Raw genomic sequence first — 16,466 nt, forward strand, 5'->3', positions numbered from 1 at the left:
GTAGTCAGAAATTATGGATTTAAAGTAGTCCTTTTCTGACATATGGGTTTGCAGAGCGTGTTGTGAGAAGCTAAATATGGTTAGAATACACATTCTAAGACTCTCGGGAGTAATGGGAGTGCGCGTTGTCTTGACTTGTGTGCTACACACCTTATTGAAAAGAATTCTGATGTACAGGTAGCAAACAAAATAGAATGTTTAAATTACCCAAGTGGATATTTTGCACAAAAATGCAAAGCCCAACTACTAAGCCAACACCTGTTTGGAGCACTAAGCTCTTCTTCAGGGATTAATTTTATGATGTTCATATGAGGGAGTGCCACATATTTCAACTTTAACAAAAACACAAATGGCATACTCTTTCCATTAAATTGTGCTTGATGTGGAAAGTCAAATTCTTATTGTTGGAAATCCATACATTTCATTGAATTCTCTTAAATGGGACTTGCCCTTCATTGTATCAAGTTTTCTCCTGAAATTGAGGTATTATTTTCTTCATAAGCTATATTTTAATGCATTTTGACAAGTGTCTCTGGATTCCCTTTTATTGACTGTAACTTTAATGTTACTGGTGGCCTTTACCTCCTTCAGCACATCTCGTATAATAGTTCTGTTAAAAGGTTAATGCTTCCCTGTATAAGGGACATCTGTTTCCCACATGTTGAAATGTGACATTCACTGATACTAAGATTAATCGTGAGGAAGGGCTTAGTCCTCGAAACACATGTCGGCTTAGTACGGAGGAGCAGGGACATTTGAGCAGCAGGATCATGTCACTAGGGTTTAATCCAGTCAGTGTGGACTCCCACCACAGGTCTTGGGATTACCATGGGTCCAGCAAGGTTCATTGAAGCACCACAAGGCTACACTCAGACAGGCAAGTGAGAACGTGATGCAAGTTCCCACAGCACAGAGGCAGAATTGCACTGGCTGGAAGTTCTGGAATACTCTGGTCGAGCCCTTGTGGCCCGTATGGGACATCCCATATCTCTAATGCAGGGATCTGCAACCTTTGGCTCTCCAGATGATTCGGACTACACATTCCACCAGTACTAGCCAGTCTAGACAATAGTGTGGTATCATGGGAGTTGTAGTCTAAGACATCGGGAGAGCCAGACGTTGCAGACCCCTGCTCTGGCATATTACAGACAAGGTTATGGGTTTCAGAATGCAAATCTCTAGAACGTCCTGGGGTATTCCTAAATATTCACACAGGGGTAGGCTGTTAGCCCCACCAATCCACATCTGTACACCTTTCTTTCAAGGTCTTGGTGACTAGCCAATCAGACAAGCCAAGCTCACCTTATGGGTTACTGTTAGGTTTTGCTGACTTTCTCTGGGACCAATCTGCATTACTCTTACGTCCCGTCCCCTTTCCTCCATACTGTATGGGCGCCCCTCGCTAGGGACGGGAGACGGAACCTTTTTCACCAGAAAAACCTTTGTCCGCTTTAAATTTAGAGGTGCGCTGCCCTGGGAGCATGTGCTCGCCTGACTCCGCCCACCACTGCCACTTCCCAGTCCCCTTTTCTACGTTGACGGGAACAGCCTGATTTCACTAGCGCTCCTGGGATTGGCTTCGGCCATGTAATACCACACGCTCTTCCCCAGATACTTTCTTCTATTTCTTTTATCTTTTTCAATCAGGTACTTGGTCCTCCGATGCCGCGCTCCTCCCCGGCACATGACGACTTCTTTCGGGCTTTAGCAGGTGTCCAGCCTGCGAGGGACTCTTCCCTACATCCGATTCCCATGCTCTTTGCCTCTGCTTCCTTGGCCCCGACCACGGCTGGGAAGGTTGTATCACGTGCAATGCACTGACTCAACGCACACTGAAGAATAGGCTAGCCAGGTGGAGGGACCTCTTCGAAAAATAGTCTCCAGAGGACTTAAAGGACTTAGTCAAACATCGTTCAAGGCCCAAGGCATGGCCGCTGTTTACCATCGCACCCCGCAAGGGTGACTCCTTTTCAAAGAAGCGCCACAGTGGAAGGAACCTCTTGGGTTCTCACACAAGCACACGTACCGAGGCTAGTCCAGCTACGGGCCTCCCGGCTGATGTGTCTCCAGATCCTTCCGGTGTCAGTGCTGAGGGGCCGCAAGGTTCATTCCCCACGGTTACACCCGAGGGGCAACGCCCTAGTACCAGCATTATGTCAGAGGGGATGCCTTTACGCAGCACTACCAGCAACTCTGCCGAGGGCAATACGCCTTCCAGACCCCGACCTGAGGTGCAGGGTAGGCCTCATGTTCTAACACCAAGCGTCTAGGACGAGGCTGGGCCCGAAGAGCCAGGCACCACGACTTCGGCATGTGGCACGCATCTCAACAAAATGGCCACTGCGCCAAATAAAATGCCTGCTCGTCCGATACTTCCCATAGGAATGGAGCAGATAAGGGAACGAGTTACAAGGTGGGACTGGTGTCAACCAGGTACGTGGCCTACAGCTTATCCATCAGCAGCGCAGGGCAGGTTTCCCCTGCACTCGAGGCAGTGTGCGCCCTGGCCCCAGCAGCCCCCAGCCACTCCGTCAATATCACCTGCCAGCTCTTCAGCCTCCGAAGACCGGTTCTTCAAAAGGTTCCTAGCGCTGATGAAAACTCCCCAGATGGGGGCCATCCTTCGGGATACTATCAGGGACATGCTCCCTACGGTCACTGCACCGGCACCCATAGTCATTCCTCCTATGTCTCTGGGGCCTCAGGCGCCAGCACAGCCCCGCTGCCCCAGCCGGCTCCTCTGATTCTGGCTCCCCTGTCTCCCACAGTACAGGCGGTTCCACACCAGCCTCCACAGCAGCTATCGGCTCTGGTCTCCACACCACAGCCCACGGCACCCAGTACTCCACCACCCGTTCCAGACCCTCCGAGCACTCTGGTGGACACAGATGAGGAGGAGGACGACCCTGACATGCCGTCTTCAGCCAGGGCCTTCCACGAACGCATTGCAGGTCTGGCAGAATATTAGGGCCTTTCTCAGCCCGAGGTAGAGCAGCTCAAGGAGGGGGTCTTGGCAGACGTCCTCACCCTAAGACCCCCTACCAAAACGGGGATCCCGATGCAGAAGGATGTCGTTGCCCTGGCCAAGAAGGGGCACCTCAAGCCGCTCTGCCCAACCTGTCAATTGACGCCAAGTATAGGCAGATGGAGGTGGATACACTCTTGCTTTCGGCGCATTCCTCAACCGCACTCTTCCGTGATTGCTGCAGCGTTACTCTACTCTAAGCCTCAGTTGTCCTCGGCCACCTCGTCCTCGACGCTGCTAGGCAAGGAAGAGAAGATCTTGGAGGTGTACAGGAAAAAGCTGTACTCCAATGCCTCTTTGAACTTGCGTCTAGCCAACGTGGATGCCATGCTGGCAGCCGTTAACCAAAAGCTCTGGTGGGAAATTGCGGACTTCCTCCTGGAACTTCCGGAGCAGAGCCAAGCACGCTTCAAGGTGGGACTAGGAGAAACCAGGCTGGTAGTGCAGGACATCATGGAGTCCACCGTGACCCACATCGATACCTCTGGCTGGGCCATCTGCATCGCCACTTTCATGAGAAGGACTGCCTGGCTTTGGGCTACTAAGTTTAACCCCGACGTCCAGGAATGTAATTGGACCTTCCATTCGAGGGTAGTGACCTCTTTCACTCCACCATGGATGAGGAATTAGATAAAAAGAACAGCTCGCAAACCGCAAAGTCTTTATTCTTATGAAGGCCACACCCAAGGCGTACACCGAGTCACATCAACGCTCTGACAAGGGGCGGACGTTTGGCAGGTTCCGGGGCTTCCAAGAACAGAGGTCCAGACACGCTGACCGTTCTCCGAGTTAGCACTGGAGGAAACAACAAGGGGGGGAGGGGGGGTGCAAGGGCTTTTTCCAATCCCCCTCCTCTGGAACAGCCTCAGAGGAAAAGAAGGCATGACACATCCCTCCGGGTCCATGTGTCTCCGGTGGGGGGCAGGCTTGCCTTTCACTTGCAATTTTAGCGCCAGAACTTTTCGGACCCCTGGATCCTATCTGTAGTCTCCACAGGGTACCGCCTACTGGTCCCTTTCTCTCCTCCCTCCCCTCCCACAGATTGGGACAGCAACTCTGTTGGCAGAGATCCAGTCGCTCGTCGAGAGCCAGGCTGTGGAAGAACTCCCAATGAGGATGGGGGCTTTTATTCCAGGATTTTCGCCATACAGAAGAAGAACCAGGCTGGCGTGAGAGTTGTGTTGGGCCTTTCCACCCTCAATCTCTCCCCTTCCTCTGCAAAAATTCAAGATGGTTACGCTAGCAATCATTGCGAAAACACTGGACAGGGAAGACTGGATCTGCTCCCTGGATCTGAAAGATGTGTATCTACACGTCCCGATTTGGCAGCCGCATCGTTCCTACCATGCGGTTCAGGATCATGGGCTCCCATTTCCAATACAAGGTGCTACCCTTTGGCCTCAGCTCGGCTCCCAGGCTATTTACCAGGTTAATGAATGCAGTTGCAGCCCTCCTCAGGGCAACCATATCTACCCATACCTGGACGACTGGCTCGTCCGGGCCACATCTCCAGAAGCGGTACACCATACCTCCTCCGCACTGGTGAACACAATCCACGACCTGTGGTTCACTATCAATCTCAAGAAGTCTCAGCTGCAGCCCATGCAGACCCAGACCCCGACCTTACTGGGCTTCATCTGGGACACAAGCTCAGAGAAAGTATTTCCCTCGGAGGACAAGATCGCGGCCATCAAGAGAGCCACTTCTGACTTCCTCACCAGGGCAGTGACCTCGGCCTGGTGGTACCGATAGCTGTTTGGTATAATGGCAGCGGTCCTGTTGGCCGTGACGCACACAAGATTCGAGATGAGGTAGTTACTGCTGCACTTCGCAGCCTCATGCAATCAGAAGTGCTCCTAAGCGGAGCCAGTCGTCATTCCTCCCTCTCTCCACTCGGACCGCAAGTGCTGGTCCTCAGACTGCAACCTGCGGCAGTGCAAACCCTTCTGACAGCCAGCCCCTCAGGTCACCGTTATTACGAACTCCTCCCTAGAGGTCTGGGGAGCCACACTGGACAGCCACAGCATCCATGGGGTGTTCAGACTTGGAAGCAGCAAGAGTCCTACATCAATTGGCTAGAATTGAAGGCCATATGGCTGGCTCTCAAGGCCTTTCGCCATCTCATAGAGGGCAAGACAGTTCTTATCCAGACGGACAACTCCACCAGCATGTACTATGTCAACAAGCAGGGGGGTTACCATTTCCCCTCCACTGTGCAACCTAGCCATCAGCATGTGGGAATGGGCACTGGAGAACAACATCTACCTCACGTCCGTCCACCCCTTGGGGACTCCAACCTGGAGGCGGACAGGCTCAGCAGACTGGGGGCAGACCATTACGAGTGGCAATTGAACGACCTGGTACTGAAGGACATCTTCCTCAGGTGGGAGCATCCCCAAGTGGATCTGTTTGCCTCCCGGGACAACAGCAGTTCACCTCCTGGCAGGGCTCAGGCTCCTGCTCACTGGCCAAAGCATTCCAGATACGGTGGAACTACATGACTGCCTACGCCTTCCCTCCCACACCCCTGGTCCACAGGGTGATCTGCAAGATAAATGAATCTTGTCACCTCAGCATCATCATTCTGATAGCTCCATGGTGGCCGGCGAGACAGGCCACCCATTCACCTACCGATGGGCCCAGCTCCTCTCCTGGTACAGCAGGGAGGCAGGGTATTCCACCCCGCTCCCCACAAACTTGCCCTCAGAGTGGGGTTCCTGAGCAATTTATGCTGAAACACTTGAGCCTATTGCAGCATAACCTAGAAATCATCCAGGGCGCTAGAAGCAAGGCTACTAGGATCCAATATAAGAGTAAATGGTCTAGATTCTGTCACTGGGCCGACTCTAAGGAGATCGACCCCCCTCCCCCCTTAAATGAATTTGGACGACGTGCTCTCCTTCTCGGCATACCTCGGCCACTGCGGCGTACAGGTGGACACATGCCACACTTATCTAGCAGCCATAGGGGTTTACAGGAATTCGGAGGAGGGCCTCTGCTCCTGCTCCAACCCGGTGGTCAAGCGACATCTGCCGGGCCGTCACTGGCTCTACCCGTCGATAAAGAAACCACACCCTGCATGGGACCTCAATGTAGTGTTGGGCACCTTGGCACACAAACCATTCGAGCCAATGGCGTCTGCGGACATTAGGCTGGTCACCCTAAAGACAGCTCTGCTCGTGGTCCTCCCCTCTGCTCGCAGAGTCAGTGAGATCCAGGCTCTGATGGCATCAGACCCCTACACTACCTTCCTTCACCGACCCCAAGGATGAGCCTCATAGGGTCTTGCACTGTCTGGATGTCAGACGCGCTCTGAAATACTACCTGGACAGGTCCAAGGACTTCCGCAAGTCGGACGTCCTGTTTGTCACATTCGGTGGGTCAAGGCCTGGTTATCAGACCTCTATAGCAAGGTGGATGGTCGCGGCCATCAAGGAGGCCCACGAGGGGAAACGCAGGCCAGTGCCAGCTAGATTGCATGCCGTTTGTTCAGAGCCAAGGCCACGGCCATTGCGTTCCAACGACATGTGCCGTGTTAGGTCATCAGCAGGACGGCTACCTGGACCGCCCCTATGTCTTTATGCAAGCACTACTGTTTGGACGCTTCCTCTAAGTCAGATGCAGCGTTCGGGCAGGCGGTTCTATTGAATTTGTTTTCTTACGTAAGGTCTCCTCTTCACCGGGGACTACATTCAGTTGTAATCGCCCATACAGTATGGAGGTAAGGGGATGGGACGTAAGAGTAATTAAAAGTTACCGTAGTGACTAACCTACTCTTAGTCCATAGTCCCCTTTCCTCCATATGTCCCACCATCCTCCCCCCTAATAATACTGGTGTCATTAGGCAATGTTGAATATTGTCGACGCGTCAATGGGGACTGAGGAGTGGCGGCAGTGGGCGGAGTCAAGCGAGCGCATGCTCCCAGGGTCGCACCCCCGCACGCCTCTAAATTTAAAGGGGGAAAAAGGTTTATTTGGTGAAAAGGGTTCCGTCTCCCGTCCCTAGCGAGGGACGCCCATACAGTATGGAGGAAAGGGGACTATGGACTAAGAGTACGATAGTCACTACATTGAGTAACTATTAATTTATGTGTTATGCTTTCCAACAAGTTAATCCAAATGCTCACTTGTACATGCAAACTAATAGTCTGGCTTCACTCTTAGGAGTAAAAGGTGCTAGTGTAAGCTTCAGATCACACAAGCAGACTCACCAAGTAAACGACTCTCCAGCTCTCCTGCTATCAAATCGTTTGTGCAGCAAAGTTGTATATTCATAAGGTAATTAAAACACCACCTATATATATACAAACAGTAAAGATGTCCAAAGAGGGCACATATCACCATTTAAACCAACATAACAATGTTGCAAGTGTTGATACAATAGTAAGCACTTGGTCACACTTTAAAATGGAATGAAAATAGTGTCAAATGTATATCACAGACTTAAAAATGTCAGGCACAGAATGAAAATTCTAATGTGTGTTCAGGTCCATGATCTACATTAGTTCAGAAGTAATTGTTTGTATTACTTAGAGAGTCTCCCTAAAGGTTTCAATGTGACAAACACAATTGTCAAGGTTGCAGGTAGGGTCATAACTAATAATTGCTGGTCTCCGAACTGAAGACAAAGCAGCCACTCGGTTGTGGAATCAGAAGTACCGCATAGATGAGACTCAAGCAGGGGTTGTTCCACCAGAGACGAGATCAGAGATTGCTGCATTCAGGAGACACCGTCCCTATAGAAGAACGTTGTAATTGTTTATTTGTAAAGTGCTTAAACACAAGTGAAGTGCTTCAAAGCACTTCAAGGTGGGAAGGGAACAAGGAGATACAGTTGTCCTTCTTAGGCCTTGAAGATTCTGAATGATCTAACATTAGCTACCATACTAGGCCAGATGCATATCTACTAGTACGTGCTTAACAAAAAGGAGAAAAGGGAGGGGCGGAGAGGGGGAGGGCGGTGGATAAGTGTGCCCAGTCCACCAGGGGCCTGGGTTAAGTGCAGAGTCGTTGTTGCTCTCATGGGCATAATTCAGTAGTGCCGAGCAGAGGCCCGGAGGCAAGTGCAGGACTGGCGGGGGAGCCTGGGACCTGTGGGGCTCTGGAGGTGCACCAGACAACCAGTCAGCTAGCTATGCAGGTTGGGGCAGCAAAGGAAGGAGGGAAAGCAGCGAGGAGAAAGAGGAGTAGAGGGCGAGGGAAAGAGGAAGAGAAGAGGTAGGTCTTGAGGAGTTTCCGGAATTTGCAGAGGTCTGGCTCAAGACAGAGCGAGGTAGGTAGGCTGTTCCATAGGGATGCACCAGCAGAGGATAAGGATCTACCCCTAATCTCTTTTTGAAGAAACTGTTCACCCGCAGAGAATTGGAGGAGGCAGAGCAGAGGGCTCTGGAAGGAGAGTATTTGGGAAGAGAATGTTGTAGATAGTAAGGGCCACGTCCCCAGCAAGCTTTGTGGACTATGCATAGGGACTTGAACTTGATCCTAGCAGCCACAGGGAGCCATTGAAGTGATTTCAGCGCCGGTGAGATACGGTCCCTGGGTTTGAGGCCAAGGATAAGCCTTGCAGTTCTGTTCTGGACAAGTTGAAGAGGTCAGAGAGCAGAAGTAGGAAGATTGAGAAAGAGAGTGTTGCAGTAGTCCAGTCTGGAGAGAACCAGGGCTCTGGAGACAGTGAGCCTCTGGGGGAAGGTGAGAAAATGTAGAATACCTCTGAGGAGGTGCAGCTGGAAGAGACTTTTTGGACATGTCCGAGATGTGAGAAGAGAAGGAGAGAGTAGAGTCGAAGATGACCCCCTTGCAACCCCTTGCATGTTGTAGCCCATTCCTGGACAGCCAGTCAAACACCATTTGTGATATTCTGCTGCTATGTATGTGGATAAGGGTGTCTGGCAGACTTCTAACCAGCCTAAGCCATTTCAATTTCATTCAGACTACCTTTGTTTTCTGGCCAGAGCTTTCAAAAGACCATAACAAAATATGATTAATACCTGCAATAGGCGTGAAAAAGATGACCGCCAAACAGTGATTTGGGTAGCAGGGATTCACAGCAACGAAGTAGCCATGTTGGCTGCTGTCAGACGGAGGAGGCTACCCTGCGGTAAAAAAGATGATGCACAGTAGTGTCACTATTTAACAAATCAAACACTTCCACCAACCTGTACCAAACACAATGGCACAAAAAGGGGCTTCAAAGGTGTACCTGGCAGCCATAGGGATTGAGAGGCATTTCCATAGCTACCCAGAATAATAAAAGTTGTAGTGTTAAGCAAGTTTTAAAAATAACCTCATTTACTCAAAATTCAAAGACCACAAAATACAGCAGATAACTGGGATTCATAAAGGGAGGTTAAAAGGCAGCAAAAAGGAAAACCTTCCTTAAAAGGCGCACACACAGATATGGATTGGGGTCTCAAGAGGACCATCATCCAGTCTAAACTATATTGTATTCAAAAAGAATTGGCTTTGTGAGGTCTGCAAAAGGCCTACATTGGCAGAACAGCCATTTTTGCCACTCCTCGTGGCCCAAACAAAGAAAAACCAGAACGAAAATATCCAGGGTGTATGGCTTTAAAATAAAAATGCATTGGTAGTCACTTTGTTGCTGTTCAGGTTACCAATGCGGTAAAAAGGCTTCAGAGTGGTGGTGCCAAATGTGAATTATATAGCTGCAGTCCTCCTAGTCCCCAAAACACATTCTTGGTATGCAAAGTCACCTGGCGACAAAATGATGTGCTCCGAGAGCACCCCTACCCGGGTAACCTTATGGCCTACTAATGTCAGCACACCAAACATTAGTTGCAGTTGCAGGGACGCCTCTGTGTCAGTCTCTGACAACCAAAGGTCCTAGAAACCAACCAGCCAGTACAATGTTTAGGAGAATAGTCAAGTTGACAAAAGTAACCCTAAAAACAGAACTCCGAGCTAAGTTATATCATCCAACCATAGATAGATTGTGGGTCATGTCAGAGGCAGACCTATTGTTTCATTTCTCCCTTTAGATTGTAGCAATGTTTTCCCCCCATGTACTGCCAGCCTATGCATTCTACCAGATCGGTCTCCACTTCCATGAATCAGTTCTCTGCACTCATGGCAGATGGAGATGACGTTAAGGTACATTTCCCATGGGTTTGACAGTCGTCCGTTTCTGAAAGTGGTGGATTCAGTACTGAAATGTAGGTTGATATGGCATATTTAGAGTCAAGAGCACTTTGGTTAATGAACTCCAAAACAGATAGGAATAGGAAGCAAAGAAAACAAGTCTGAAAAAACAGGCAAGTTCAGAAATGCAAATGGTTGAATTGCACAAGGCTGATGGATAAGTGTGACCCCGATGCTCAACTTCTGTCCTCTGTGAGGAGAATCTGAAAATGCTTATTGAAATAGCTGCATTACTCAGGACTAGATTTCTGTGTTTAAAGACCATCCTGGTGGAACTGGATTTTCTTTGCATCTGTTTTCACTTCACAAATTCCATACATAGATACGAAGATAGCCAAATAGTGCAGAATGAATATAGTAGCTTGGGTTCTTCTAAGGGTCTCTTGCTTCAAGCATGTAACACTCCTCTTGCTTGATCGGTATGTGTACCTCAGACCTCATGGAAGTATGGAATTTATATCCTCCATACTTAAGATGCCCACTTAAGATGACATTTTTTATTTTGAAAGTAAAAAAAATAGTTGAATGTCCTGGTCTTGCACTAAAAATTACTTGATCTTTTGAAATAGTATTTCTTTCTTTTCAGATGTTGCAGGAAAGATTCCGTGAATTTGCCCGTGACACCGGAAACATTGGTCAGGAGCGGGTGGACACAGTCAACCACATGGCAGATGAACTCATCAACTCTGGACATTCCGATGCAGCCACAATCGCTGAATGGAAGGACGGACTAAATGAGGCTTGGGCAGACCTCCTTGAGCTAATTGATACAAGAACACAAATACTTGCTGCCTCTTATGAACTTCACAAGTTTTACCATGATGCAAAGGAGATCTTTGGACGCATTCAGGACAAACACAAGAAGCTTCCAGAAGAGCTTGGTAGAGATCAAAACACAGTGGAAACGCTACAGAGAATGCACACAACGTTTGAGCATGATATCCAAGCTTTAGGCACACAGGTGAGTGTACACAAACAGATATTGTACAGGTAGTGTACCTGAGAGATTTCTTAGCTTTCAGTGTGAATGCTATTTGGAAGTAATTGGAAATCTACCAGCTAGCACCATCAACCAGGTAAAAGTTGTGCCAACCATTATCAGTTTATTAACTCACTTGTTTTTAGTTGCATCCATATAACTATGCTGAAATGCTTTTACAATGAGCCAAAACTGTGCTAGGCCAACCATACAGAGTTAGGAAGGCACATTTTACTTTCAAAATCCTCCATCCAACATTCAGGGGGCTTCTTTATGGTGAGCAAGGCTGAGTTGCGCACTCTTACATTGGCAAGTGTGTATATGTTAGGGAGACTTCTCAGAAATGTGCTAATTCCTCTCTACCTTAGAGACCCCCAGCAACTTAACTAGATTTTGAGTACTTTAATTTTTAACCTGGAGAGTCATACTCTTTTTCCCACTCTCATGTATTTTTGGTATGATTTTTACACTTTTTCTTTTGGTTGTGGAGTCTGATAGGCAATACATAGGCATCATCTTTTACATTGTCACACAGCACCTTCAGTGCAGTGACGCAGGGAAGTATTCCAGATTTCCCAAAGGTTTAAATACCTTCTCTTGGATTAACTGTTTCCAAGAGCAGTAAAGTGAAATTGACTTTACTTACAATTGTAACTTTCTAGACCCAGCACACACTATCTTACAATAGGATGCTGGAGGGGTTACTTGGTATCCCCTATGTCTAACTTCTCATGTAACATTTTTATGTTACCCTTTCCTCGATGAATGGCTGGTGGCAGTGGTTTACGTTTAACTACCGTGGTGTGCATTTACCGCTGGCTGTGTTCGCAGCTGCAGTAAAGCACCCAACGGTGCCATTTTTGTAAAAAATGGCCCTCGTCTTCTTTGTTCACCATTTCTTTGTGGAAAAGTCCTTCTTGAGATTTACTCTGCGCTCCAAACCAGGTTTGGTCCCTTTGTTTGTTTTGTCTTTTGCGGGATTCACGAGTGAAGCCCGCCTCTGGCTCCAGGGTGTCTGGCAGGGGCAGGAAGCAAGGGAGGTGCCTGAAGCGCCCTGTGCTTAGTCTCCTAGGAGACAGGAATACACTCTTAGGTGATTGGCTGGCTGGCTGTCCGGCAAGGACAGCCATCCTGACGGGTGACTGACAGCTGAGCTGGAATGAACGGGAGAAACCTGCATAAAAGGTGAGACTTTTTGGCTTGGAAGGCAGAGTCAACCACTGGAAGAAGGAATCTGAAAAAGAACTTGAAGAGGACGCCTGCTGCAACTACGCCTGCTGCAACTCCTGGGCCACTGGTTTGCCCGGTGAAGCCCTGCTGCTATGCTGAAACTCCAAATTCGTATCGACGGAGAAGCCCCTGCAAGGACGACTTTTCCCTTTTGAGTTGGTGGGACAAATCAACTACAAAGTAAGCCACCTGGACATCCTCTCGGAGCTGGTTGAAATTCCACTGCAGTTTCTGCTGGAGCCGAATAGCCAGGGAGAGGAACACCAGATTGTGTGCGTTGTATTTAAACTGGCCAGGAGCTCCAGGAAGATCCTCCGGACTCCCAGGAAGCAGGACTGACCGAGCCTAAGCCACCTAAACACTGAAGTGCCACTTGTTTGAAGATTGGCGGTTTCGGTAGGTGACCGTCCCATTGCAGTGCAGGAGTCCCCAGACGTCCTCCCTCTTGTCCCCACAACTGAGGCCCAGGAACACCAGGATCGGCACAGCTGCACAGGAACTGAAGTCATCTGCTGCACTTTTTCTTCAACCTAAAGGTACTGTACAGTCTAAGAGAACTTACCTCTTATTGTTTAACTGCACTTGTTCTCTGTTGATAAGGCCTGTTGTGGTTGCTCTGTAGAGTTGCTGATGGCTTCTTTACTTCACAAGTCTAAACAGCTTGTGGCGCTGCTTTGAATTCTTCTTTTCTACAAAGACTTCTAAAACATTGTGCAAGACTTTTAATTACCTGCAAGAAGTGCTTCAGCTCACCTAGACTTTTGCCCAATTGACTTTGGCCTAGCCTGGTTTCCTGAATGACTGTTCCTCCCTCTGACATTGTGCTTCGCCCTCCTTCCAGGTGGGGGTTAACTAACTTTGCATTGGGGGTTACCAAAAGTACTTAACTGCTTCAGAATGTTTGTGTAATCTCTTGTTCTGTTCTAATAACCTTTTTCTTTGCCAAACTCTCAAGTCTGATTCTAAATGCAAACAGTGGTATATTAATGTCCACAGTGTCCTAGTTACTAAAGTCACCTGAGCGTTTAGGAAGTATCTGTGTGCCATCCCAAAAGGGTACTTACTGATTTAGAAATATTAAGAGTGTGGATTTTGGAGTGTATCTGTGTGTTACTACTATATTGCCCCTCTTCTGAAGAAGGCTTACTCTAACTGTTAAATTAATAATTGTTTAATCAAGAAACCTTGTGTGTAAGAATTTTAGGGAGAATTCTCAAAAATGTGTTAATTCCCTCCACCTTACAGATCCCCAGCAACTTTGCTGGATTTGGAGGACTTGATTGTTTTAAGCTGGAAAGAGTGAGACCCTTTTTTCCCACTATCCCGTGTATTTTAATGTGATTTTATACACTGTTTCTTTTTGGTTGTGGAGTCTAACCAACTCCATAGGCATCATCTTTTACAGTTGTCACAAAGCACCTTCAGTGCAGTGCGACAGGAAAGTCTTCCAGATTTCCCAGGGTTTAAATGCCTTCTCTGGGATCAACTACTGTTTCCCAGAGCAGTGAAGTGAAATTGACTTCACTTAGTCCTGTAAAATTCTAGACCCAGCACACGCTATCTTACAATAGCGTGCTGGAGGAGTTACTTAGTATCCACTGTGTCTAGTTACTCATTGTTAGGGAGAATTCTCATAAATGGCTAATTTCCCTTACCTAATGAGTCCCTCAGCAGCTTTGCTGGATTTCTAGGATTTATGTTTTTCACCTGGTGAGAGTGTGAGCCTTTTTCCCACTCTTACATGTGTTTTGCTGTGTGTGTTTTTACCATTTGTGTGATCTTGGGCTCTGGAGCCTCACCTGCTCCAAGAGCACCATTTTTGTGTGCGGTACACAGCACCTTCAGTGCAATGACACAGGGTTGTCTTTTAGACTTCCCTCTGACTCCATTTTTCTAGGGCTGACTTCTGTCTCCCAGAAACATGTAAAGTTGCTATTAACTTTATGTAGTCTCTTTAAACTACAGACCCAGTACACCCATCTTACATGGAGTATTGGAATAGGTTAATTCCTATCCCTTTTTGTCTGTGTCTCTTGGAGCACTGTTTTGCTCCCTTTACATCAAGACATGGCTGGCGGCAGTGGTAACTACTCTGCCGTGGTTATCTTATATAACCATGGTATTGTTTTAGGCCATCATATTAGCCTCAAACATAAACCTGCTTGACCAATTACATTTTATTTTGACTCTGGCTGGGTTTATTCGCCATTTCTTTTTGCTAAAGTATTTCTTGTGTTCTTCTCTGCGCGCCAAACCGGGGTTGATTCCTTTGTTCGCCGTCTTTTCGCGGGCTTCTGCACAGAAGCCCTCCTTAAGGCACCTGAAAGTCTGGGTAGGCAGGATGTGAGGGAGGGGTCTTAGGACCCCTGCCATGGTTTCCCTTGGTAACCCAAGTCGCACTCCTGTTTGATTGGCTGGGTGACTGTCCTTACCAGGAGAGCCACCCTGCTGTGTTATTGACAGCCAGGCTGTATGAATGGGGGAAAACTGCATAAAAAGCAGGTCTCTGGGACTGGAAAGGCAGAGTCGCCACTAGAACGAAAGAACCAATGAGGAGCTGTTGGAAGAGGAACCCTACAACGACTGAACTGCCCGGTGAAGCCCTGCTGCAGGTCTGAATCGTCAGAATCCGCCGACAGAGAAGATCCTCCAGGAAACTTCTTCCCTTGAGCTGGTGGGACAAACCAGTTCACCCAAACTGCAAGCCAGGACCCCTTCTCTGGTCGAATTCGCTGTACAGAGCTACAGTGGGCCGGATAGCCAGGAAGGTCGGACCCTGCTTGGGTTTTAAGGAGCGCACCTTTTATTTGTTGCTTTGCTCTGCTGCTGGTTTGTTCCCTGGGTAGTGCAGGAAACTCCAGTCTTCCTACTTCTTGTCAGTCCAACAGTCGCTTCAGGAACCGTGAGCCTGCAGGAACTACCAGGAACGTCCGCCTCAGCTACAGCTTCCTCTCTGTTTTAAGGTACTGTGCAAACCCGGTTGCTCGTTTCGTTCAGCGGCAGGGAAAGTGTGTGAAATCTTTCTCCAATCCGAGGGCTTGTCCTTCTCTTCTCTTTGAACTAACTTTTCTACCACCCAACCTCGTTCGAAATCCGTGGCACAAACTTTACCACAAACTACCCTGAGCCATGTGATCTTGAGCAAAAGACTTTTGTCTTATTGACTTTGGACCTTAGCCTTTTCTACCTGATCCTATCACTGCAGTTCCTCTTGCTCTATTGCCCGAGTAACTTACCTGTTGGTGTGGTTCAATTGCTATTAACTTTGTATTTCCCTCTCTTTTAAATTGCTGGAGTGCCATTTTGCTCCCACTTCATTTTGTGAGCTTAACTTGTCTGGAATTTGAGTGAAGTGGTGTAGTGTATTAAAAGTGTGATTTTTCAACTGCTTATAATGGTGTAATGTTATACAACTGAAGAGTGAAATACATGTATATTCTTTTACTTGAACACCTTGAATCAGTGTTTGCCTGAATCCTAGTAATTGCTGTCCTTTGTGTAACTATTTGATACTGCTCACTTACTCTTGAGATAAGTCTGGCTGCTCAGCCATCGCTACCACTTTAACTGTATAGTACAGGCTTGTACCAAAGGTGAATTTGTACTGTCACTTGTAGTCTTAATTGTGTGTGGTGTTCCCAAAGGGTACTGCATATAATTCTGCCTAACACTCATGTAGCATTTATATGCTACCCTTTCCTCTCAGAATGGCTGGTGGCAGTGGTTTTGGAATGAACTACCATGATTTACCCCGACTGCGAACTGTTCGCAACTCCGGTAACGTTAAATTGCGGGAACCATGTTTTTCAAAATGGCGTTGAGCCTCCTTTGTTAAAATGGTCCCCGATCATCTTTTTTCACCATTTCTTTGTGGAAAGGTCCTTCTTACGTTTTTCTCTGCACGCCAATCCAGGTTTGGTCTCTTTGTTGATTCACCTTTGGCAGGCTTCAGGAGTGAAACCCGCCTCTGGCTCCAGAGTGTCTTGGGTAGGCAGCAAGTGAGGGAGGTGCCCGAAACTCCCTGTGCTTTAATCTCCTAGGAGACCCAAATGCACTCTGTGGTGATTGGCTAGC

General features: G+C 48.1%; 1 protein-coding gene across 2 annotated transcripts in view; it reads left to right on the forward strand.

The window, feature by feature from the left end:
- SPTBN1 (spectrin beta, non-erythrocytic 1) overlaps positions 1–16,466 on the forward strand; it is a 964,524-nt gene that overhangs the window by 733,626 nt on the left and 214,432 nt on the right. For both annotated transcript variants that reach the window (XM_069608234.1, XM_069608235.1), the window contains one exon: positions 10,770–11,144. In XM_069608234.1, the coding sequence (XP_069464335.1) occupies positions 10,770–11,144 (375 nt within the window). The remainder of the gene's footprint in view (positions 1–10,769; positions 11,145–16,466) is intronic.

The sequence above is a fragment of the Ambystoma mexicanum genome, chromosome 4q (genome assembly GCF_040938575.1).
Source record: "Ambystoma mexicanum isolate Mex_15411 chromosome 4q, UKY_AmexF1_1, whole genome shotgun sequence".
NCBI lineage: Eukaryota > Metazoa > Chordata > Amphibia > Caudata > Ambystomatidae > Ambystoma > Ambystoma mexicanum.